Raw genomic sequence first — 25,732 nt, 5'->3', positions numbered from 1 at the left:
ACCCATGATTTTAGGTCGAAGGTATACTTTTGCACATAAATGGGTCTATTCCAATGAAGTATAGGAGAAGGGGAGCTTTTAACAGATTATTACACTCGAAATTCAAAGTTACTTATATTCGGATGCACTTTGGTTAAAATAAATTCTCAATTTTTTTCCATCAAAAGTCGATTTTTTTTTTTTTAAAGGACGAAAATAATGTTATTTTAACTTTTGACGTGTAGAAGACAAAAAGTATAGAAGCTTAAGTAAAGGACACATAGATATTGTCCAAAGACAAGTAGTCATGATTAGTCAAAATTTTGAAAATCTTGACATGTCACAAACTGATGAAATGATACCAAAAATTCACCCCTGCCGGTTTCCCATAATCATTGTCTCTTCTTACAAGGAAAATAAATATAAATATAAAGAAAAAGAATTTTATGTACCTAGAAATAATAAAAACGAATACTATTAAATTTTAATTTTATATTATGGTGAGACAACACCGAGGCAATAAGAGAGAGAGAGAGTGCACGCGCGTGTTTGTTTGTTTAGAGAGAGAAAGTTGATGAGATGAGAGACTTTGTATTTGCGGAGCTATAACCTGAAGATCTGAACGCCAATTTTCACTTCAATTTTTCGATTTTTTCTCGGAAATGGAAGGTATAAATCTTTCTTTTTCTCCTTTATTTTCTCTGTTAAAACCCTAGAGATTTGGGCCACCCCTTTGACCTTTGACTTTTGTACTGAATTTAACACATAGCGGTTAAGGTACTGAATTTTGTTTTGGTTAATGGGTTGCTGAATTCTTTGATCTTTTAAGTAAGCAAAATTTGCTATGGTCCTTGCATTAAAGTTCCACTCTTTATGTTTGTAGTTTTTGCTTTCTTAAGGTCTTTTTCGAATAAAAAGGGAAAGAGAAGATGATCTTGCACTTGTATTTGGGTTTCAGTCTTTGGAGTTCACAAAACATCCGGGTTTTCATTTGCTGCATACTGATAATACAAAACATCCGGGTCTTCAAATACCAAAAAACAACAAAAATCAAAATGATAATGGAACAAGTCTTCCATACAAATTCTCAGCAATCAGCATCTATATAATAGGGCTGATGGCTGTGTGGTTTGCGGGCTATTGCACAGGAGTGCGGGTTCCCTTGTCATCAATAGAAAAAATATAATATGGCTGATGAGGAAATGGAAAGTGGCTGAGGACTAGATGTCCTTATGAGTTACATAGGGAATAAAAGTACTAAATTGGAAGAACGTCTAAGTAGTCCTACTTAGTTAGATGTTTAATGTCTGAGAATTTGAAGCTTGAAGCTTTCTTTATATATATTTCCCTCCCTTCTTTGCTGAGTCACATCAGAAAGCGGTAGTAACTGTAAACATGAGAGAGAAGAAGAGAAAAAGCTCTTACTGAATCAGTGTTATCAAAGGTGAAAAGCAGAAAAAATGCCGAATCTGTTGGGATTTACAAAATGAAACAAAGGCTAAAAAATGCAGCTCAAGATGATAGCTACAATTCAAATAACAATAATATGTACAAAGGAATTGACAAAAGCAATGGAGTATAATTTTAGTCAAATTATGCCGCTCCTTTCATGGGTTATGAGATGCACGTATTCTAGCTGGCTTATCTTATACTTGTCCAGGTTCTTCTATTTGTCCAATAAATATACCTTTCTCGGCCTCTTAGCTAAGATCAATTGCATTTCTGCATACTGATGCAGTATTCCTTTTTCTCCCCTTTTCTAAGAGTGAAACTTGGATTCTTAAGAAGACTATAGGAATACTATGTACTCTTCAAAGATATACTCTTGTATTACCTGTTATTAGTACTCTCGCAGTTCCAGTTTCTGTGACACTATTTCCTTATTTGTTTGTTCCAAAAAATGACCCATTCCTATTTTTGGAAACACCTAATTATAAACTTTTCATTTTATCCATAATGAGAAGCTTTTATAGTCACATAAATGTTACTACAATTTTCAAAAGTCTTTTAACCACACAAATGTTATGGCATGTTAGAAACCACAAGATTTAAAAGTCTCCCTTTTTAACTTAAACTCCGTGCCGAGTCAAACTATGTCACATAAATTAAAACGAGTGGAATAATAATATTAGTATCTTTATTACCAAAAAGAAATCTTGGATTTTTAGGTCAGGATAGGTGTTATTTGACTTCAGGTAAAAAGTCAAAAGCAGGGGCAGATGCACGTAGGGCGAAGTCATCCGACACTGTTTCGTCCAGAAATTTTAGTAAATAGCTGTACCAAAAATGATATCCGAAAGGATAAAAAGAAGTGACACCGATTGACAGACTCCATTTCTTAGTTCACTGGTCAAAAGTTGTGTCTATCTAGTGAGTGACGGGATTGAACCCATCAAGATAAGTAATATGCCACTTAATTAGCCTTTTTTGTTTCTGAAAACTGAGAAATTCGAAAAGCAGACCTCGCATGCGTAAGAAACAAACAAAGGGTCTTTTTGGGCAGAAAAAGTGATACTATTCTTATTGTAATTTGAAGTAGCAGTGTATTAAACCTCTTGAAATGTTTGTCTCGTTAGTTAAGCATAATGATCTAGTAACCTTCATATTAGTAATTAAATTTCGACACCGCTTACGAAAAATCCTGGATACACCATTGGTTAAAAGTGAAAATTTACTGAGTAACATGGATAGTTACTTATGAATTAATGACTGCTATTTACGTAGTTGATTAGTTTATGGTAAGAGGCTGCATCATGAATGTCCAAACCTTCCGTTCAAAACCTAATTCCTCACACCCTGCTTTTGATTAACTAAATTTTGAGGTACAATAAATTATGTTTCTTAATTTTGAGGACATGGATAGTGATTTTTAGAAGTATCTGTTTTGTGGAAAAGAAGATTTTTTTGCCGTTGTGAGCATCAAATTTAATCTTGTTCTATACGTTCTTAAGCTGTATGGTCTCGTGATTGCCAAATTTTAGGACAAAGATGACTTTTTTGAATTATATTAACATTTTAATACTTTGTGCACGTTTTATAATGAATTTTCGTGATGACAGTTTGCATGTCTTATAATGATTTTTCTTTCTTACACTCCTCATAAAGTTGATGCACCAGCATTTTCATTGTGGTGTTATTAAGGTAAAATTTTGACCAATATACCTCAGAAAAATGCATCTGATATGACTAATACCTTCCTCAGAAACTATCCAATTTATTCTGTTTTTGAGTCTTCTTAACTGTATATAGTACTAAAGGAGTTGGTGCAAAGGCTTTTTGGTGTTTCGACAGAAAGAAAATTGCAGATGTTTTGATGGAGTTTCAACTTCAAGTCACTCTCTGAAAGCAAAATGTCTACTCAATCTTTTTTGCTGGAGCAATTTGTCTTTTTTAAATAACCTTAAATCCTTAATCAGTTTTTGGATTTTGTTAGCTCCCTGAACCTATGATAGGAACCTCTACGTAATGGAGCTGACTTTCTCTTTTGTCCTAATGCATCTTGATGATGCCATCGATCAGCTTCTTACTTTATGAAAAAAGGAATTGGTGCAGATAGTTCTGGTGTAAATTGCAATACATAAATATTATTATGGGTGAAAAAATTAGAAGCGCTAGCTTATTTATTTTCATGGATATGAATCGAGTCGTCTGAGATGACTACAAATCTTCAAATTGGTCGGGGAACTATACATGTAATGAAGAACATGAATATGGTATATAAACGAGAATGGTAGATAGTGTGTGGCTTTAGCAAATTAGCAATTATAAAAGGGTCGCTGAGTTTGAAATATCATTTTTAGGTGATGAAGAAACTAATAGCGATAGTGTGTCCTAGGCACCACTAGTCCATTGATATTCTGATTTAGATGGTGCTAGTTATTGTGGCATAATATCCTCCCTAATGTATTCTTTTTGAGATGCAAAAGAAATTCATTGATTCCCCCTTGAGTGGCTTGGTTTCTTTTTTGGTGGACTTTGAACTTTCATTTTCTTGGTGCAGCAATTTTTATTTACGTTTTGTAAGGAAGCACAGGGGTAGGAATTCCGGGAACACATCTAATGGTTCAGTTTTTCTCCTTATCTGGCACTACAGGTCGATCTCCGGACCGGGAATCTGTGGAATCTGGTGCAAAAAAATCCAGTATATCTTCAGGTGGAAGGGTTCAAGATTGCAAAGACTTTCTCCATAGGTTTGTAGATAGTGAAAGTCTGGCCGAAAACCTCAAAACGTGGTATGAAGAAACAACAGAAAATTCAACTCGTAATGAACCCTCGTTTGATGTCCCTTTTGAGTTGATAGATCTTCAAAAGTTTGATTATGCTTTGGGAGGAGTTCCTTTTCAGCAGCTGATTCGTATGCCCAGTGCTATTTATGCCTCGACTTCTGGCGCTGTTGAAGCAACTGGTTATCTTGCTCTGGAAGATTTTTTACATGCAAGTGTGAAAGGTTTGTGGGAGGCATTTTGGGGTCAGGATGAAACTTTGCCTTTCTATGTTTCTTGTGTCTATAATTCAAACCTGAGATTCTATCCGGCTGAGAAAGCCATTTCAAAAGGGAAACTTAGAGGTCTTTGTGCAGCAGCTGTAATGCTAAAGAACCCAAGGCATCCACAAGGGAAGTGGGATGATATTCTGGAACTTGCTATTCTAAGGTCTGATGTTGGAAACCTAGCTACAGTAGAGAATGACTGTAAACCTTCTCTTTCAATTTTAGGTGAAGCTTTGTTTTTTGCTGTAAGAGTATTGCTTGCGAGAAGTATCAGCAGATCCAATATTCCTCTCAGTTTGAATTCAGTTTTTGTTCTTTTAGTTGACACTCAATACGGTGGGGTCCTGAAAGTTGAAGGAGATATAAGCAAGTTGGAAATGGATTTGAATGATGTGTATGGTTGTGCTGCTGAATGGATAAAGAATAATGCTTTAATTACCATTTCTCCCATCGATAGGATCTGGAACAACCTTGGAAATGCTAATTGGGGGGATATCGGGGCTTTACAGGCACTTTATGCAACCTTCCACTCGATCACACAATATGCTGGAATGTCAAAGAATTCGGTTGAAGATTTGGCTGCTGACCACAGCGCTCGTCTTCAGGAAAGAAGGATTGAAAGACACTTGGGGGATAGCTGGGTGAATGGAAATGGTTTATTTCGCTTCCAGCAGCGTAGTGCTTCACCTGAAATTGTTGAAGTACATGAAGAATCCTTCAGGTTAGAACCTGAAAAGTCCATGAAGCTGGAAGTCGGTTCTATTGTGCTGATTGAAGATTCAAACTGGAAGAGGGATTATCAGATAAATGAAGTCCTAACAGATGGAGAGATTCCGTATTATATTGCATCTTCTGTTGAAGATCCAGGTACGACTTCATTTTTGTATGTTGGTTCACATCCTTCTCAGCTGGAACCAGCGTGGGAAGATATGAAGCTGTGGTATCAAGTTCAGAGGCAGACAAAAGTATTGGGTGTTATGAAGCAAAAGGGATTGTCTAGCAAGTATCTACCTCAATTAAATGCATCTGGCCGGATAATTCACCCTGGTCAATGTGGGACCCCAGTTTTAGTGACTAGTCCAGTGGGCAGAACAGTTGCTGATATGGTGAGATTTGGCCAATTTGGTATTGACGAGGCTATTAGGTGTTGCCATGACTGCTTATCTGCCCTTTCTGCAGTTGCCTCAGCTGGCATTCGGCACGGCGATATCAGGCCTGAGAATGTTATTTTTGTTAATTCTGGTGTTAGGCAGCCTTATTTCGTTCTCATTGGTTGGGGACATGCTATTTTAGAAGAGAGGGATCGTCCTGCAATGAATTTACATTTCTCCTCTACCTATGCCCTGCAAGAAGGGAAACTTTGCTCAGCATCTGATGCAGAGAGTCTAGTGTATATGCTTTACTTCTCTTCTGGAAGTCACATGCCCAATTTGGATTCGGTTGAAGGGGCATTGCAGTGGAGGGAAACCTCTTGGTCAAAAAGGTTGATCCAACAGAAGCTAGGAGATATTTCTGCAGTCTTGAAAGCATTCGCAGATTACGTTGACAGCCTTTGTGGAACACCCTATCCTATAAATTTTGATATCTGGCTCACAAGGTTGAAGAGACATATTCCTCAGGAAGATCATGGAAAGCAGATTGTTACCTCGAGTTAGAGAGTTTGTTTTTCAGCTCATGGAAGACTTGCAGCACGACTTTGTGGCTCTCGACAGCCTTTCAGGAGCCTTAATAATATTTACTTATCTTATCAAAAAAGGTCCTCAAAGCCGGTCGAGAAATTTGCGTTGGCATTTACCAGCTTGAATAGTAAATCAACATATGCTTCCTGCATCTTTGTGAAAGTTGGAAATGTAACAGTTGAAGGTAAATTCATCCCTGCATAATGCCCCTGCACATCATTAGCTTTTGCATATGTGAACAGTTGTTACAGAGATGTTTTTTATTTTAATTTCTGTTAAATGTGATTATTTGTTGTAAAGACAGCAACTGTCGAGATTGCCCCGAGTGAGCTGTGTGATTGTTTACTTTTACAGACTTTTAGGAGTAGGACACTGTTCAGTATATTATCCCCTACATCTGTACATGGAATATCAATTTCTGTGCTTCATGAATATTCCTGGTCTAGTTGAATTATTTTGCTTATTGAGTAATTTCTTCGTACGGAGGATTATCTGTATATATCGTTTGCATGACTCGATCGGTTAGTATGCATTAAACAACCAGCTAGAAACCGTTTATACATCAATTTTGCAGTATTAGATTTCTTCTGATCTCCTACCAAGTGAATCCTTTTTTTTTTTTGCAACAAGCAAGTGAAAGTCACTCTTCAGCAATAATTTGGTATAATTGCAATAAAATCATTATTTTCTAACCACAAAATCACTAAACTTTATCTTTATTTCATGCAATATTCCAGTTATTTGAAATCACAACCGTTTCATAATTAGTAAAATATTATTTTAAAACTATATCATTTTGCTTTCATCTCAATTTGTTCCAACCTGACGGATTCAATTCGGGACGACGTAATATTCATAAGAACACTTCCATGATGACACCATTAATCAAGCGAACATTCCAAAATGACTTAAATGAGTGAGAACCACTTAAACGTAAGAGAAAAACATGAATAATAACATTCTTCTCCTTGTATAATTTGAAATATCAGATTCATTTCCTTAATATTACAACATTATAGAAGCTTAGGTCTAATAACCTAACCCTCAGGACGCACCCCAATCGAAAGGCGAGACGTACAAGTCATTAGTCGACACATAAATAGTACTACAAGACACACATACGCCATTACATATTAGGCGATTCTTTTTTTTTTATAGAATCAGACTATATATAGTACGTAACACGATTGCTTAAATTTTAACGTACTGAAATGGTCCACAAGTAGTGTCAGCAATAAGTCCAAGCAAAGTTTGAATAAGGTTACCAACAATGCTAATTGGTGCCCTTAGTACTCCTTTTGGTAAATCAACTCCACAATTAGCAATTGGAGTATCAACAAACACTTCACAGGGTGTTGAATTTAGATCAAACAGTATGCCATCCAATGCAGTGAGTACAACTTGAAAGAAGCCATTAGCATCAGTTAACACTTGGGCTAGGCTTGTTTTACCTCCATTGCATGAAATTCTAACATTTACTCCAGCAATACCTGGGCCTGGTGGATTCCCTGTTGTTGAACAAAATACACTTCCATGTATATTAAGCCCAAAAAGTTTTTGGCCATTGATGAGAACTCCATGGGCTAATGGAGTAGTTGTGGAAATGAGGAAAAGTGTAAGTAGGAAAAGGGCTGTTAACTTGTATGCCATGGAGTTTTTTTTGGGGGGGTTATTGCTAAAGGTGGTTGTGTTAGTTTGGTTACAAGACTACACTATTTATAGGGTTTGCACCGTTTTTTTCTTGATAAATAAAATAGTTGCATGATGGCATTAATTTATGGAGTGGATAATGAATAGAGGAATACAAAAAGAGATATATTAACCGTACCCTTGTTTTCAGAAACCACCTTTTTGTTTTTTTTCTCTAAATTTGTAAGGTGATGGAAGAGATCCAGAATTACAAGTGCTTATAATGTTAGCTCTCACAGGAGGATTTAGTGAATTAGCTATGGGTTCATCATGGTCCAGTAACTTTGGTTTAGATCATGTATATGTGTTAAAGGAATTAACTCATTAAATAAGTATAAGTAATACATTTTGAACCCAATAAATTAGATTGGATGTGGTATATATTAAGTATGTTCTTCTCTGCTTTATTGTTGCATTTGTGGTCAAGTTTCCCAAATTGCTAATTTTGTTACATGATGAATTTTAAAGTCAAATTCAGTTGCTGATAACCAGGAAAATGGCAGACTCTCACGAAGATATGCATGCAGCATTCCAATGAACAATCATACGGCTTTCTCATCCCATACCCTCATTTCCCGCAAGACAATATATAGCTAGGATTTAATAATATTTCTAGTCATGTTTGTTATTGTTATGAGAATAAAAAATAGGCACAATACATAAACAACCACTCAATTTTGGCCTCAGTTGGCAACTGAGCAATCCAACTTTGCGAGTGCACATATAGACACCTCAACTTGTCTTTAATGTGTCTCATGGACACCCGATGCTGACGTGACACACAAATTTGGAGGTGTGAGGATGATCATTTTGTAAGTTGGAGTGTTCAATTTACACAGTGAAAACCCAAAACTGGGTCATCGCTAGCACATAGAATGGGACAACAGTAGTCTTAGTATATATATATATATATATATATATATATATATATATATATATATATATATAGACACATGTTCACATCCAACGATCGATCATATCAGTTCAATTACTCATGAAATCAACTCGACTCATAAGCATTTAAGTCGTGATATGCCTCTAATTCTCTACAACATAATTATACCTCCATCTAATATCATGCTAATCTTTTTTGTATCGTTCCAATTTATCGGATGCTCCCGAAGGTACACCGGTTAAGTACTCAATCGTCTCAAAGCTCAAGCTCGATTTCAACATCGATCTGTACATGAAGATGAGTATATAGTGGTAATAGATTTTGGCGTATGGCTATATATATATTGTTCATGACACGACTGGGACAAGAAACAAGAAATATTGAACTTCGATATTTGCAATATAGTAGTAGTAGTAGTTAGTCATGAGTATTTTCAAGTTCAATATTTGAGTAGAAGTACCGGTTTAAATGTATACTTCAAGTGAAATAAAGTTCATGTTCAAACATAGCAAAAGCAAAATCTCTCTTTTGTATAATTCAAGGAAAAAGCAGGTAGATAAATTCGTTTAACATTTATACATCAAATTTTCGTAGAAATTGGCATGAGACCTGTTGGGAAGTGTGACAGCGTGACAGGCTAATCTAAGGGATGGGACACAATATTGGTTCTTCATTTATGCCTCATTTGAATTGGCTACAAGTAGGGGTGTACATGGACCGGGTTGGTTCAAATTTTTTAAATACCAAACCAAATCAATTGCGTCGGGTTTTTAAATTTATACACCAAACCAAACCAATAAGATTCGGGTTTTTCAACCTCGGGTTGTCTCGGGTTATTCGGGTTTTTTTTTTCCGGAATATTCTTGATACAAAACATATAACTTTTACTTCAAATATTTCTTTAGTCCTAGTAAGATACAACTATGTAATTAAGGTGTTTCATAAGAAAATAACATAAAATGTGAGAAGAGTGATGATGTTGTATTAAAATATTCAACAAAGATAATAAAATCGGTTAAAATAAATATTGCTAATTAATAAACCATAAAGAAAATGACCATAATCTAAAAATACTAAGTCATACTAAAATAAGTACGGCTAATAAGTATTATTTACATGACAAGAAAAAAAAAAAAACTTAAGTTATGTATTTTCACCCTCTAAACCAATTATGCAAAACTAAAGAATAGATATCCAACATTATTGTCATTCCTAGTGGTAAATTGAATTTCTTTTGTTAGTATTAGTGTTGACTTGGTTTTGGTTTAGACTTTATATGAGTTACTAACATCCATATGATATAAAACTTATTCGCATTCAAAATTCTAAGTTCAAGCTTTAATAATATGATAATAGATTAAAAACTACGAAAAAAATTTAAGAAATATTTATAAATTACATAACAAATAAATATTTTAAAAATTGAATAAATGTAATGTCGGGTTGGTTTGGTTCGGTTTGACTTTTTTTAGCTAAAACCAAACCAAACCAAACCAATTATGGTCGGGTTTTTTTTTTCAACACCAAACCAAGTCAAACCAAACCACTAGTCGGGTTTTTTTCTCGATTTGACTCGGTTTATCGGTTTGGTGCGGTTTGTCGGTTTACTTTGTACACCCCTAGCTACAAGCCGAGACAAAAGGATCTTAATACAATCATTATGTGACGGAATTTGATAGTTAAAGACCACTTATGATCTTATAATGGAATAAAAGGGTATTCTAATCTTTTTTAATTAAATCATCAGTGCTTCGATGTTTTAACTTAATCACTTTAAATTTGTTATATATACTAATTTATACCAAGTTAATTATTCAACAAGTAGTGTTAATATCTTCTCATATTGACCCATTTTATGGATACTATTTCTGCTATAAAATTAAAAAGTGATTATTGTAACTCAATATATTAAAATATAAGTGTGGGAGTGGGGAAACACAGATTAGAGGCAATCTGATTTTCCAATCCAATAGCCAGGGAAAGTAAATTCACCTTTATTTATTGTGACTGAAAAAGTGTTTGGTATACCTATTTAATTCTGTTTATCATGAAGAAATGAAGTTATAAAATTCCAATTATTATAAATAGAAAGAAGACTATATTGTGTTGGTGGATCATTAGAAACTAGAAAGCAAAAAAAATGGAAGGAAAGAGATATGGAGCTAAAGCAATCACTATAGTAATGGTTATAGTGCTGATATTTTCAAGCCAAAAATTAGTAGAAGCTTCTTTTAAGAGCTGTTAGCCTGTTATGGAGAGTGTTCAGTGGATTGTCTTGATGAAGAAGCAAAAGTTGAGTGTGCTACCAAGTGTTTGTTCAAATGTCTTATTCTCAAGATTACTCAACCAGACTCACTCCATTACTGCAAATTTGGCTGCTCCATTCATCGTTGTGCAAAATTTGGAGTTGGTATGTATAACGTGCCTCGTCTGGTGCATATCTAGATTTCTTTATGCTGTATAATTTCTTTTTCTCGTAAAAGAAACCAAAAACATCTTGGAAGGAAGCGGTTTACCTCCTTAGTGATCAGCGTGAATATGAATTAATTGAACTAGTAAATTTAGGATAGCAAATGCCTAAAGCAAGACATAATAATAATAATAATAATAATAATAATAATAATAATAATAATAATAATAATAATAATAATAATAATAATAATAATAATAATAATAATAATAATAATAATAATAATAATAATAATAATAATAATAATAATAATAATAATAATAATAATAATAATAATAATAATAATAATAATAATAATAATAATAATAATAATAATAATAATAATAATAATAATAATAATAATAATAATAATAATAATAATAATAATAATAATAATAATAATAATAATAATAATAATAATAATAATAATAATAATAATAATAATAATAATAATAATAATAATAATAATAATAATAATAATAATAATAATAATAATAATAATAATAATAATAATAATAATAATAATAATAATAATAATAATAATAATAATAATAATAATAATAATAATAATAATAATAATAATAATAATAATAATAATAATAATAATAATAATAATAATAATAATAATAATAATAATAATAATAATAATAATAATAATAATAATAATAATAATAATAATAATAATAATAATAATAATAATAATAATAATAATAATAATAATAATAATAATAATAATAATAATAATAATAATAATAATAATAATAATAATAATAATAATAATAATAATAATAATAATAATAATAATAATAATAATAATAATAATAATAATAATAATAATAATAATAATAATAATAATAATAATAATAATAATAATAATAATAATAATAATAATAATAATAATAATAATAATAATAATAATAATAATATATAATAATAATATAATAATTAATAATAATAATAATAATAATAATAATAATAATAATAATAATAATAATAATAATAATAATAATAATAATAATAATAATAATAATAATAATAATAATAATAATAATAATAATAAATAATAATAATAATATAATAATAATAATAATAATAATAATAATAATAATAATAATAATAATAATAATAAATAATAATATAATAATAATAATAATAATAATAATAATATATAATAATAATAATAATAATAATAATAATAATAATAATAATAATAATAATAATAATAATAATAATAATAATATAATAATAATAATAATAATAATAATAATATAATAATAATAATAATAATAATAATAATAATAATAATAATAATAATAATAATAATAATAATAATAATAATAATAATAATAATAATAATAATAATAATAATAATAATAATAATAATAATAATAATAATAATAATAATAATAATAATAATAATAATAATAATAATAATAATAATAATAATAATAATAATAATAATAATAATAATAATAATAATAATAATAATAATAATAATAATAATAATAATAATAATAATAATAATAATAATAATAATAATAATAATAATAATAATAATAATAATAATAATAATAATAATAATAATAATAATAATAATAATAATAATAATAATAATAATAATAATAATAATAATAATAATAATAATAATAATAATAATAATAATAATAATAATAATAATAATAATAATAATAATAATAATAATAATAATAATAATAATAATAATAATAATAATAATAATAATAATAATAATAATAATAATAATAATAATAATAATAATAATAATAATAATAATAATAATAATAATAATAATAATAATAATAATAATAATAATAATAATAATAATAATAATAATAATAATAATAATAATAATAATAATAATAATAATAATAATAATAATAATAATAATAATAATAATAATAATAATAATAATAATAATAATAATAATAATAATAATAATAATAATAATAATAATAATAATAATAATAATAATAATAATAATAATAATAATAATAATAATAATAATAATAATAATAATAATAATAATAATAATAATAATAATAATAATAATAATAATAATAATAATAATAATAATAATAATAATAATAATAATAATAATAATAATAATAATAATAATAATAATAATAATAATAATAATAATAATAATAATAATAATAATAATAATAATAATAATAATAATAATAATAATAATAATAATAATAATAATAATAATGAAGTCGATCAGAAATATATATACATAGGAGTGTCAATGATTTGAATATTTTGTAGGTGTAAGTAAGATTGCTTAAACTAAATTTTCAGACAATTGTGTCCTGAAGTGCACTATGATTTTTACAATGAAATATGTTTTTGCTATTGCAGATGTAGAAAAAGTTGACAAATGCGTCCGCAGCTGCAAGAAGATTACGTGCAACCTCCAACACTAACATGATGTATGTTGCGGCAAACAATATCTTAAACGTCCGTTGCCTTTTTTTCTCTTACCTTTCTCCTATTTGCTTTTCTCTTTCTTGTTCTGCTCTTTTGGTTTGCATTCCAAAATACATATTCAATTTCATATGCAGACTAGGGAGAGTAAGTGACTTGTCCTCAATAAACTCCAATCATTTACGATCTTTGTACTCAAGCTTTCAAATAATAATGGCAAGAATGAAGAATTTTATTCTTCGGTAATGGTAAGATTCTAAAGAAACTATTCAATGTTTAGCATCATTTGTTTTGCATATACATTCTCTTGCAATATCAGAAGAGGGAAAAAAGTATTTAATCCAACCGAGAAAAGATCAGTTTCTTTAACCTGCTTTGTAGACCAAAGACCGTTTACGAAAATCAAGCCTTACAAAAATCAGAATTCATCATTTGAAATACAAACTATTACTCTGGATTTTTTAACTTCGAGTAGTAGAGCTTACAGTTCAGAATTACAAGAAACTATAAAAGCTTTCATCAGCAGCAGTGATCAGTGCCGTGGTGCTAAAATCCAGTTAACATGGCAGAGATATATCATTCAATAACCAGATGCATGAAGAAAGAAAGAACAAATCTATTTGCACCCTTAATCTGCATCCATCTCTTCAAGTGCGGCTTTAGCTGCAGTCTTCGCTTCCTCCAAAAGGTTATCAGGAACCTACCAAAACAAATGAGTATTTTAGAGTAACATTTGATATACAGAATAATATACAAGTCAAACTCACTCTTCCGTGACTAGTCAAACTGCAATTAAAGAAGAATGAAAGAAGAAAAGGGAACAGGTGACTTTCTAGAATATTATATAAGGAAAGTTTACTTTAGAAGGATCCTGAGTTACCTTCTGATGTTGGCGGTTAGACTCATCACATATCCAACTCAATTCAAGTTCAAATGCCTTGTCCTTTGCCTCATCATGTACTCCGTAAATTCTGCTTGCAAAGAGAACATATTGTCAAAACACTGAAAGAGGAAGTACATACCAGCAAAGAAAATATTGAACGAGGCACTGAAGAGTTATATTCTAGTAGTCAATGGAATCGGCAGAAAACTTTTAGGATGGTCGAACATCTCCGAGAATGACTCTCATATGGACTGCAGTACCCACACTAAATTTATCGTATAGCCAGCATGCAATTAAGAAAACTTGTTGAAAGCATATATTAATGCCTAATTTCTTTGAAACTATAAAGAACCACTGATTACCAGAAAGAAGCATATATGAATGCCTAATTTCTTTGAAACTATAAAGAACCACTGATTACCAGAAACAAAAGCATGTCATTCAGACTACGAGAAGAGATACAAATACCCTTTCAAGCAGAAGTAAGATTACACGCATATAGCGAAATCATAGATCACAGCAACACATTTCCACATAATAGCTAAATTGGTGGAACTGCTGGAAAAATGTATAATAATAAAAGCTCAAAAAGCAACAAAACATGCTTAAGCTACTTGATTTGCAGGTAGTTCTCAATGTCAAAAAACATAATCATCATTTGACAATCAGTTATGTTGATAAATACAATAACATTGTGAATGATAAAGTTAAATTGGAACAATTACTTACATTTTGGCTACTTCAATAACCCCTTGTTGACAGGTCATTTCAGATAACTTCAACTTCTCAATTTCTCTGCATATATCATATTAGTATTTGTCATATCAGCAAAAGGAAACGTTAGTGCAAAGTAAGCCAAAGGGATGACAAATTAAAGTGTTAGATTATACATAAGGGAACTCTTGATTGAGTGACCTTAACACCATTTTCATTCTTAGACTCGGACTGCATAATGTACTCCTCCCTCTGTCCCGGGTTACTACTTTCATGCCTAAACCACTAGGTCATCCCTTTGGAACTGATTACATACATGTCTTTTATGCAAACAAATACTTCTACTCTTGTTTTAACAAAAAAGGTGGAAGTACGTGTTGTTTTCATAATCTACAGGGTGAAAGCTTATGGCACCACTCAAAAGATGTTGGAGGCAAATCACTTTCTTGAGCTTTCATGCCACAGAAGAGTATTAAGACAAGCCTTCATCAAAAAGAAGAGTAATAAGACAACCCGTCCTTGCTGTAGCAGTTGACAATTCAGTCCACCCAATTGGTTTGTAGAAGTCAAATCTCATAGAGATCAAGATCTAGATAGCTAACTTGGTGTATTTTCAAAAAAAAAAAAAGATAGCTAACTTGGTGTAACTCGCACTTCATACAAATACTCACAATTTTTTTACCCAAACTTTTCTTACTGATACGCTAAAATAGTTGCTGTAATTGACAACAATATGCTGGATTTCTAATTTCTGAAAACCAGACCTACTGGCAAAGTTGAAATGGAGAATAAAGACCCAATAATCACACTATGCAGGATTTATGTTCCTCGCTTTCGGATATGAATTATTTTTTTATTTATTTTTTTGTTTTAGCTGGCTGCTAGGTTAAATAAAGGGCAAAGGGAACAACTTCCTAAAAAGTTGCACGGAGGAAAAACATCTATGTACTATAGTATTTCATGTTGAAGTGTAGGGATATCATTCTACATTACCTATATAAATACGCTTTCAAATTTTTTGAGTTATTAGTAATTTAATTTTGACAATCAATACAGATTTCATATGTCATCACAAGAAATATATGAAGATTTGAATCTTGAAGTTAGGATGTCGAGAGGAGACCTACACACTTACGTTTTAGCAGCTTGCCTGCCCTTTCCAATAGCAGCACCGAAGTACCTCTACAACAAATGCAAAATATATTCACATATTAAATAAATCAAATGTAATAGGACCAGATCATAGCAAAGAAATGAATCATAATTTTTTTTTTTTTTTTTGGATAATTAGAAAATAAATTATAAATTGTTGTGGGAATTTAAGAGCAGAGTCCAGTGGAGAAAATATCTCTTGTACTTGAAAAAACAGTTCAACTCACATAGGAGACACCAGAAGGCTCAACCAAGTATAGTTGAGGTCCATCTCTATCATACCCTCCAAGAATCACCCCACATCCGAAAGGCCTGTAGCAAGTACACCAAAAGTTTCACATATATAGCAATTTTATACTTTTTTTTTTCTTTGATAAGTTTCACACATACACAAAGCAACTAAACAGAAAAGAAAATCTTCAATATACAAACAGCTGTACATAATCCTACAAACCTGAGCCACCAATAGAGTGTGCATAAATGCACATAACTAGCAACTCGTTCTGCAAGTTCTTTCACTGGAATTGGCTCACCATATACACTGCAAATTGCAAAACCACCAACAAGAGACAGAAACTTAGGGGTGACAATCATGTAAGGTACAACGTAACAACAGTCTAGACAAAAAGTTCTTTTTCAGCACTATCCAGAATTTTAAGTTGAGACCTAAAAAAACCTTTAACAAATAAAATATATCGCAGAGCATCCCATAAAAGCCAAGAGCACACTGTGAGGATGGCCATTGTTTTACAGCGAGTTAGTCTCTGCTATTGTAGCTCATGGATTTTCTTAGGAAAAGGTTGTTAACAATAGACTATGCTCAAGTGGACGTGAGTTTTTGCTAGAAAATGAGTAGAGCAACAAGGAGTTAGTCAAGTGGTGCCTCTTTTTTCCTGCAATCATGGCAACAGAAGAGAATGAATACCATCTTTTTTTAAGGATCGGTATAGAGGCCACACAATACGCAAGACAACCTAACTATAGCCCACCAGTACAGGTCCCCGTTAAATCTGCTCACTAAGGCTGAGGAATATGGGCTAGTGCTGAGTGTTGAAACTGGGATTTCGAGATCTCCAGATGTTACACTTAACTCCTATGCCTCAATCACTCAACCTCACCTTGGGAACGAGTACTGAATGCCATCTTAAACACTACTTATCTCACAAGTAAAAGGAACACTTCCAAAATAGAAAACAATTTACTGGCAAAGTAGAAGTTTCACTTCTATTATTTTCCCTCTAATTAGCTGGCTGTAAGATACTGCTTTTGCAACAGGTTCAAATCAAAGTGGAGGCAAACACACTAGGTGATTTCTTCCCATCTGCCTAAGCCTTGGGGGATAGAGATACCCGCTACCTGTGCTGGTGGGATGTAGCAGGTACCCCGTGGAATTAGTCGAGGTGCGTGCAAGTTGACCCAAACACCACGGTTTTTAAAAAAAGATATTACTTTTGCAATATTATCTACTATTACTAGGCTGGAATAACCAAATGGCTGGCTCCTAATAAGAGCCACATTTCCCATTTATATTAAACTGCAAAAAGCTTACCGAAGAAGTGACCTTTACCCTTCAAAGCCACCACACAATGCACAAACACTATTATTTGACGCTTAGGACATCACAATATAATAACACTACTGAGATACCATAGCCACATCAAATACTTTCATGTGTAATTTCATTATATGCTTCTAGTGATTCAGTAACATAATGATTATTCTGTTCATATATTGAAGTTATCAGCGGGAAATAAACTTACACTTTTTTAGATTTTGTTCATGGTCGTCACCGAGTTATTTCACAATGTAAAAGTATTCTTACGAATGCTATATTGCCCGAGAACCAGAGGGCATAAAAAAAATCAAGTACATATATTTATATTGTTCTCAGACATGGTGGCTATAAGCAAACCTTTCAAACTGGGTAGCTTCGGATTTAGCTCGGGCAACAATTTGCCTCCCATCTGCAGCCAAACCTGCAACTGCCTGTATATAAAGAATAAAGCAGTATAGAGAAAGTGAATCACCATTCAAGAATGGTAATGAAGGAATACACAAGTATCCAACGAAAAGATTTGCAGCTAGATGAAAAAATTGTCAGATAGCAAAGTGAAACAGATAAATTAACTAGAAGCTCATGGTATTCTTAACAGAATATGCTACTAACTCGAGATAGCTAACCATTTCTCTCAGAAGAGCCCAAGAATGATCAATAGATTGTATTTAGAGTATCTCATTGACCAAAACGGAACATGAACAGCGCTATGCAGCTTGGAGCAAATTGATTGGAAGATAAAAACAAACAGGATAAATAGTTATTAGAGACAAGTGACCTATCCTAACTGCAATAAAGCTCCTCTTTTTCTTTTTTGATCGTATATAAAGCTCTCATCTTTCCAGTCAGATATTTGAGATAACTAAGAACTACTGCTGTCCAAATTAAATCTCCTTCTATTAGATAGTATTAAAATCAAGTAATTCCCTGCTGGTGGAAGTACCAAGAATCTAGGAATGGAGTCAGCAATAAAATCAGGAGTCAATCAACTTCACCTCAATTCCAAACTAATTGAAGTCCTGTCTATGAAATACTATGTATCCATTTTCCACTGTGAACTTATCCCAATCCCAGATAAAGGGGAAAAAAAAAAACTATGGTAGATTGAAAGGCCAGCCTAACATTAGTGATAGTATGATAAATCCTGTAAACACTGAACGGAAACATACCATGCCGGAATGACGATGAACATTAGTGACTCTTTCTATATTTAGTAAGTTGTCCAAGTCCAACATTCTACATAGCATGCCAGACCAAGACGATTCAAAAGTCTGGTCCAGTCAAAGTAAGACACTTAAATAGAGACGGAAAACATACCATGCCAGAATGGCGATGAACAGAGTGAATTCTCCGATTGGATCCAGGCAACATCATCTTTGACGCAATTAGCTTCTCTACTCCCTATAATCACAAATCCATATAAAAAAAAAACCCTAATTTTAATACAAAAAAAAAAGAGATAAATTAGAATTGATACAAACCAAGACGATTCCATCTTTGCATTTGATAGCAACGACAGTACCACTGTTATCAACAGCTTTGCCGGCGTATTCGATCTGAAATACTCTGCCGTCCGGTGAGAATGTAGTCACTGACAAGTCATATCCAGTTCCTATGCTAGCCATGTTTTCCCTTCTTTCTTCTACTACAGCTCTAAGTTTTGTGCTCTCGACCTCTCTCTAATTATGCAAAATGACTTTTCTTTGGTCTCAAGACAGAGTGAAGTCGAAAACAAAGTGTCAAAATTATTAAACTGCCAATATAAATCTATCATTGAGCTCTTTTTCCCTTCTTTTTTTTACACGTCTGTTTGGGTCCGCCATTATTAGTTTAAATATAATATTTATTTAAATTATTATTTAAATATATTGTATTTTATGGTATCATTAAATCTATTGTATTAATGACAAAAGTCGATTTGGTAAGATCGAGTCATTACATTATTTATTTATTTTCTCATTTTATCTTTGTTTATTATTTGATAATTATATTTTATCTTTTATCGATAGCTCTACTCCGTATCCTAATTATATGACGATAGAATATGATACAATCTATTCATCAAAACAATACAATATAATACATACATTATAAAACAAGTTGTAACAACCATCCAAACAAGGCTAAAGAAGTCAATTTATGTTATAAACTCTAGTCATTAATAATAGTTATGTTTTCTATAAAATATTTTTTTTAAAAAATTGATATTGAACTTGCAACCTCTTATAAGGCAATATATAAAGAATTTTTTGACACAAAATAAAAATATATAAAGATGAAATATACTCCACTGTTTCAAACTAATATTAGATCAAGATTAATGATATATAACCATTAAATTATTTTAAGGTTAATTACAGTTTTAGCCCCCGTTTGGCCATAAAAATTATTCACTTTATTCCGGAATTTTTTTTCACTTTTTTCCGGAATCAGCATTTGGCCATGAAAATTCTGAATACAACTTGAAGTTGTATTCGTGAATACCAAAAACTCAAAAAACTTGTTTTTCAAAAAAAAAAAAAATCACTTTTTTACAACTACATTTCACCAAAAATTACAATTTCAAAAACTATGGCCAAACACAACTCCAACTCTAAAATTCCAAAAAAAAGTAAATTTTTTTTTTAGTATCTATGGACAAACGGGGCCTTAGTTTTTCAGTTATTGGTTATTCGTATTTTGATATTCGTGATAGCTAACTAAAGCATGATTGGCATAGATGTCAAGGTAACTAGATGTTTGAAAGCAATGCAGTATGTTTAACAAGCTCCCTTCAAGTTAAAACTTGTGAGAGATGAGATATATAAAAGGTCGTTACCACGGTATTAATCAACTATGTCTCAATTTCAAATTAGTTAGCTTTGACAATATGAATCTTCTATAGTCATTTCCTTCTGTTCAGGTCTGATAATATATTCAATATGATTATCAAATTTAGTACAGTATATTTTTGTCGTCAACTTACATTACCTTCTTCATTTATCCGAGCTAAAAGGTGGCAATATCAACAATGCGACCATTTTAAAGTAGTTGGATTTGACAACGTGAATCTTGTGTCCAATACCTGAGGATTATCATCATTATTATATTTTTGTTGTCAACTTACTGTTAGCTTCTTCCTTTATTTGAGCTAAAATGTGGCAATAATTTGCGAACCCACATAGGTAAAGCTATCATATTACAACACAAATTTTAACATTGACATTATGGCTCATTCCTGATGTTCTTTACTTGGTTGCCAACTTCATTTAATTATTTGATTTTTCATGTTTCAGCCATGACTTCCTCTTTAGTTTTTTTGTTTTCCCTTCTTTTTGAAGCATGGTTACACACCAATTTCTTGCTTTTACGGTATTTGCTTCAATTGAGGGAGTTAGATTCTTCTTTGCAGCATCTCCTGACGGAAGAAGGATTCTTGACATTTGCAATAGTAACCATTTCATTTAGGACTAGCCAGAAAGTCCACTTATGGCTGTGCTGGTGTGAGGCTGGAACTTTTTTGCAGTTTAAATAGGAAACAGGTCACAAGATTTCACTCTGTAGATTGTATAATCAATACTAGAGCTTTTATAACCAGTAAAATATCGGCAATTCCGCTACTCTTGTTCGTCTAAACTAGAGTACATGCTTTGTTTTTAGGAAATTTATCATGGAATCAACATGTGCTAGACTTGCAGCTGCAAATCTTTCAATGGATAAATGTTTAATATGTGCTAGAATAAATAACTTGTGTATATAATTTGTCACACATTTTATGTTCAATTCTGTCATTTCTTTTAGTACAAAAGAGTATACTAATAAATGAGAACAGTCAAGATGAAAACTTTCAATGATTTACTCACAAGAAATTCATTCTAGATTATCAAGATAATACAAGGGTAGTGTTCTCTGTGCAGGAGAATGTTTCTTGAATACATTATATAACTTACAACAATGAACATTGCACCTCTATGTGAAAACAACCGATTTTCTGTTTCTCACAAAAAAGGAAATTAGTAGGTAAGTTGTGGTTCAAACTCTGCAAAATCAACTGAACCTGACTCAATAGGTTTCATGAGATACGCTGCCAACAACTCAGAAGCCAGAGCTGCAATTAGAGGAATCTTTTTGAAATTCTTCACCAGTGGAATCTCATCGCTCTCACTAACAGCAATTAGCTTTGTGTTAATCTCCACCATCCTGTCCAACTTCCTCTTGAATTCTGGGTTCTCAACGTCGAGGACAGCAGGGAAAATCCTTGCTGTTGTGCGGTTTGTCTGCACGAGATAAGATTTTTAGAAGGTTAGTGAGCATACTATGCTTGCGACCAAAAAAAGAGAAAGCCAAAGCAAATACATATATGTTATATGTTAGAAACAACCAGTTAAACAATTTACAAGGTAAACTCAGGTACCAATAGCAGGTACTACATAACATGGACAAGGTAAATATACAAATGAGGAAAATTAAATAAGATGTGCGGATAATTCGGGGTAGTAACAACCAAAGGTATTTCTCTTTCATGAGGTGAAAAAGGATTTTCAAAACATCTTCTTTTCTATAGGAGCATCTGTTCATTAAGACAATCTCACGTTTCTGACATGTAACCTCGTAAGTAATCTAGCACTTAAGATGCTAGCCAGACTAATAAAAATGGAGGTCTCATTCAGTTTTGTTATAAAGAAATGTGATTGAAATAGAATTGCAATAGATACAGCATGCTAATCAAGCAACGATAAAGGGAGGAAGAGCAAGATACAGCCAAGTGATCACCTCAATAATGACATGCATGTCAAATTCTTTGGTGTCAAGCCCAATGCCTTCATAGAAATCTGTTCTTTGACAGTCATTCAAATACATTGTAACGTAAACCTGCATTTTTTGTAGTTAAAACATAAGTAAGCTAATTGTTAAAAAGTGAAATAATCTCTATGAAGGAGTACTTCAAATGTAGGTGGTTACCGAAAGGCAGAAAAAGCGTGACCACAACTTTGCCTTCCAGTCATTGAGAAACTGAGGCTGTGCTTTCATCAAAGCAGAGAAGAAATCACCATGGCGGTTCTCATCTTGGCACCAGTTCTCGAAGTATTTGAAAATCGGATAACATATGAACTCGGGATTGGTCTTGAGATGCCTGTATATGGTAATGTACCTCCAGTATCCAATTTTCTCAGACAAGTAAGTTGCATAGAAGATGAACTTTGGCTTGAAGAAAGTGTATTTTCTCGCCTTTGTCAAGAACCCCAAGTCCAACGCCAAATTGAAATCAGATAAACCCTTGTTCAAAAACCTGCAAAATCCCGACCAGACAAACCTTCTCAGTACTCGTAAATTCTTTCTCAGACAAATGCATATTTCTCTGATCAACCATGCCCAAAGAGAGTAAGTAAAATATGAGCTTACCCAGCATGGCGAGCTTCGTCCCTCGACATGAGGGAGAAAATCTCTGCAACGACAGGATTAGTTTTCTGCATACATAATTCAAGTGTTAGTTGATAGCAGGAAAAAAAGTGTAACTCTTTGAACATTCAAAGTTTTATTGAACTGCCCACTTCATTTAATTTTATAACCATGATTGAAGTCTCAATCGTGAATATTGAATGCAGCACTATAAAAGTAAATGTTGTCAGTAGAGTAAAAAGCATAAATCTTTGGTTCCTCTTCTTCTTCTTTTTTTGGGTTTTTTTTTTGGGGTGGGGGGGGGGGGGGGTGTTTGGTGTTCAGGAGTCACCTCACACTTGATTTTTCATTTCTCTAGAAATCAAACTACTATTAACTTAGAAATAGCACTTCTAAACAATGGCGGAAAGGGACTATAATCGACAAATTAGAAAAAGATTCAAACTTTACTTCAACAGAAGCTAAAAATAACCTAGACAAGCTTAGCTCAAACAAACCAAATAACTACTCTATTTCCACACAAGAAAAGCAGAAAAACTACAACAAGCCAAACAGTAAAATTCTAATAGCACACTAAATGAGCTAATTCATCAGATTACTTAATTAATTATGCGAATTTCAGAACAAAAACATCTTAAGAAAGACATACCTTGAGCCTCCTTCCAAGTTCCTTGTAGAGAAGAAAACCTGAGAACTCAGCAGTGCAAGACCTCTCCAAGAATTCAACAAAAATTTGCCTCAGAGATCCCTGAATTTTATCAGCAGCTTCTTTAAACTCCTTGTTCCTAACAAAGTGAGTCTGATTATAATCAGTCTTGAATTCCTGCAATAGTGCCTCAAACTCAGCCTCATTCAAGTTCTTGTTGATCTCAGTGTTGAAAAGGGTCTCCATTTCATCAAAATCAGTAGTGTAAAACCTTGGTGTCAAAAGGGATTCTTTGATTCCTTGTTTTTGAGCTTTCTTGGTTGGTTTTGAAGTTGGTGGGGTTGTTGTGGCTGACATTCTAACGGTGAATGGCAGTTTACGGTTGCTCAGCCGTGAAGTAGTGGTGTTAATGGTGTTGAATTTGGCTATGGGTTTTACTAAAGCCATTTCTGCTGCCATTTTTTTCAGATAACTTGAGCAGAAACTAAGCTAAGGGGAACTAAAGAAATGAAAGGTGGAGAGGGAGATATATGAATTTTAGATGACAATGATGGAATCTAATCTCATCCAAGGAAATCTTGTGGGTTAAGTGGGTTTTTGACACGTGGCATGTTGTGATGGGTCAGCTCGATTACATTGTAGCTTTGTAAAGTTTGTATCTTTGTGTCATTTGGGAAGTAGTGGTAGTTGCGGTCTATGTTTCTCCATGTAGATGTCAAGATATTCACCTAGTATTAATGGTTGAATTTCTTTTCTTTTTTTATAATCTATTTATGAATTTCTTTCATGTGGTCTTTTTGATTGGTTACTGCTCAGTGTTGAGTAGGGGCAGAGCTACAAGTGTCTACAGATTTAGTAGAATCAATAGCTTTGACCCAAATCTTATTTACGTTTAACATTCACTTAATAGGGGCATTTAATTATAAGTGACTTTTAAGTTTTAAAATTGAAGGGAGGTGATTCGAGTTTTAATTATTGAGTAGAGATGACTAAATTTGATTAGTGATTAAGGGATTTTGAGTTTGCCCAATAGTTTTATTTTTGACACTTTAGCCCTCTATTTTATTTTTAATACTTTGCCCTTAAGTTTTATTTTTAACATTTTGACCCTAAACTTTACTTTTAATATTTTTCCCCAAAGTTTTATTTTTAACACTTTGACCCAACCACTATAAACCCTAAAATACAAAAATCGGGGGAAAAAAATCCTCTTCAGCGCCGTTTCCTTCCTCCATTTTTGTTCTTCCCATCTGTTCTTCGTGCTGCTTTCTTCTTCTTCTTCTTCTTCTTCTTCTTCTTCTTCTTGGTTCGCCCCTGCTTTCTTCTTCTTCTTCTTCATCCGCTATTGCTCAAGAAAAAAAAATCATCCGATTTAACAATTTTTTGATTGAATGTCATTGGTGTAGCACTAACATTACTTCATAAGTGTTTTCGGGTCCATTGGTAAGTTAAACAATACTGTTTCTTTCAATTGTTCATCTGGGTATGTTTGCCTTATTTGCTGATTTTCCCAGATTCGTAGTTACAACAGTATAGTTGTTGCAACAAGTTCTAAAGTTGTTGTGTAAGAGCTTCTGAACTTTTTGCATCAGCTGTTGTGGTCCTAGTGTTTCTGCAAGAGTTGTTAATAAACTATGAAGTTGTTGCAACAGATTAGTAAATCTGTTGCAACAATACAAAAAATGTGAATAAATAATTTACAACCGTTGTTGTACTTTATGCAATAACTGTGAAATCTGTTGGAGAGCTCCTACTCTTTCCAACAACTGAGTTACTTG

At 32.0% G+C, this 25,732-nt stretch overlaps 4 protein-coding genes across 5 annotated transcripts; 1 reads left to right on the top strand and 3 right to left on the bottom strand.

The window, feature by feature from the left end:
- The first annotated feature begins 488 nt into the window (after positions 1-488).
- Positions 489-6,610, top strand: LOC132607609 (uncharacterized). 2 transcript variants are annotated; one of them, XM_060321686.1, is made up of 2 exons: positions 489-648; positions 4,073-6,610. In XM_060321686.1, the coding sequence occupies exons 1-2, from the start codon at positions 642-644 to the stop codon at positions 6,121-6,123; spliced, it is 2,058 nt and encodes a 685-aa protein (XP_060177669.1). In that variant the 5' UTR covers positions 489-641; the 3' UTR covers positions 6,124-6,610. The 2 variants fall into 2 exon arrangements, with proteins under 2 accessions (XP_060177669.1, XP_060177668.1); XM_060321685.1 differs by having other exon boundaries at positions 3,980-6,610.
- A 728-nt stretch (positions 6,611-7,338) lies between these two features.
- LOC132608385 (uncharacterized) lies at positions 7,339-7,797 on the bottom strand. Its single transcript, XM_060322410.1, has one exon. The coding sequence runs from the start codon at positions 7,795-7,797 to the stop codon at positions 7,339-7,341; it is 459 nt and encodes a 152-aa protein (XP_060178393.1).
- A 6,163-nt stretch (positions 7,798-13,960) lies between these two features.
- On the bottom strand, positions 13,961-19,679 carry LOC132607603 (proteasome subunit alpha type-3-like). Its single transcript, XM_060321671.1, has 9 exons — positions 19,411-19,679; positions 19,247-19,330; positions 18,287-18,360; positions 16,829-16,915; positions 16,602-16,686; positions 16,358-16,404; positions 15,238-15,303; positions 14,506-14,596; positions 13,961-14,325 (listed from the first exon to the last, which is right to left on the bottom strand). Exons 1-9 carry the CDS (start codon positions 19,552-19,554, stop codon positions 14,254-14,256), a joined length of 750 nt encoding a protein of 249 aa, XP_060177654.1. The 5' UTR covers positions 19,555-19,679; the 3' UTR covers positions 13,961-14,253.
- A 2,083-nt stretch (positions 19,680-21,762) lies between these two features.
- LOC132607602 (magnesium-protoporphyrin IX monomethyl ester [oxidative] cyclase, chloroplastic) lies at positions 21,763-24,467 on the bottom strand. The gene is made up of 5 exons (XM_060321669.1): positions 23,958-24,467; positions 23,312-23,376; positions 22,871-23,198; positions 22,682-22,780; positions 21,763-22,185 (listed from the first exon to the last, which is right to left on the bottom strand). The coding sequence occupies exons 1-5, from the start codon at positions 24,411-24,413 to the stop codon at positions 21,922-21,924; spliced, it is 1,212 nt and encodes a 403-aa protein (XP_060177652.1). The 5' UTR covers positions 24,414-24,467; the 3' UTR covers positions 21,763-21,921.
- Positions 24,468-25,732: the final 1,265 nt, after the last annotated feature.

Source organism: Lycium barbarum, chromosome 8 (assembly GCF_019175385.1).
Source record: "Lycium barbarum isolate Lr01 chromosome 8, ASM1917538v2, whole genome shotgun sequence".
Taxonomy (NCBI): domain Eukaryota; kingdom Viridiplantae; phylum Streptophyta; class Magnoliopsida; order Solanales; family Solanaceae; genus Lycium; species Lycium barbarum.
Note: the sequence above shows the minus strand (reverse complement) of the source record. Positions and strands in the feature narration are given on the sequence as shown.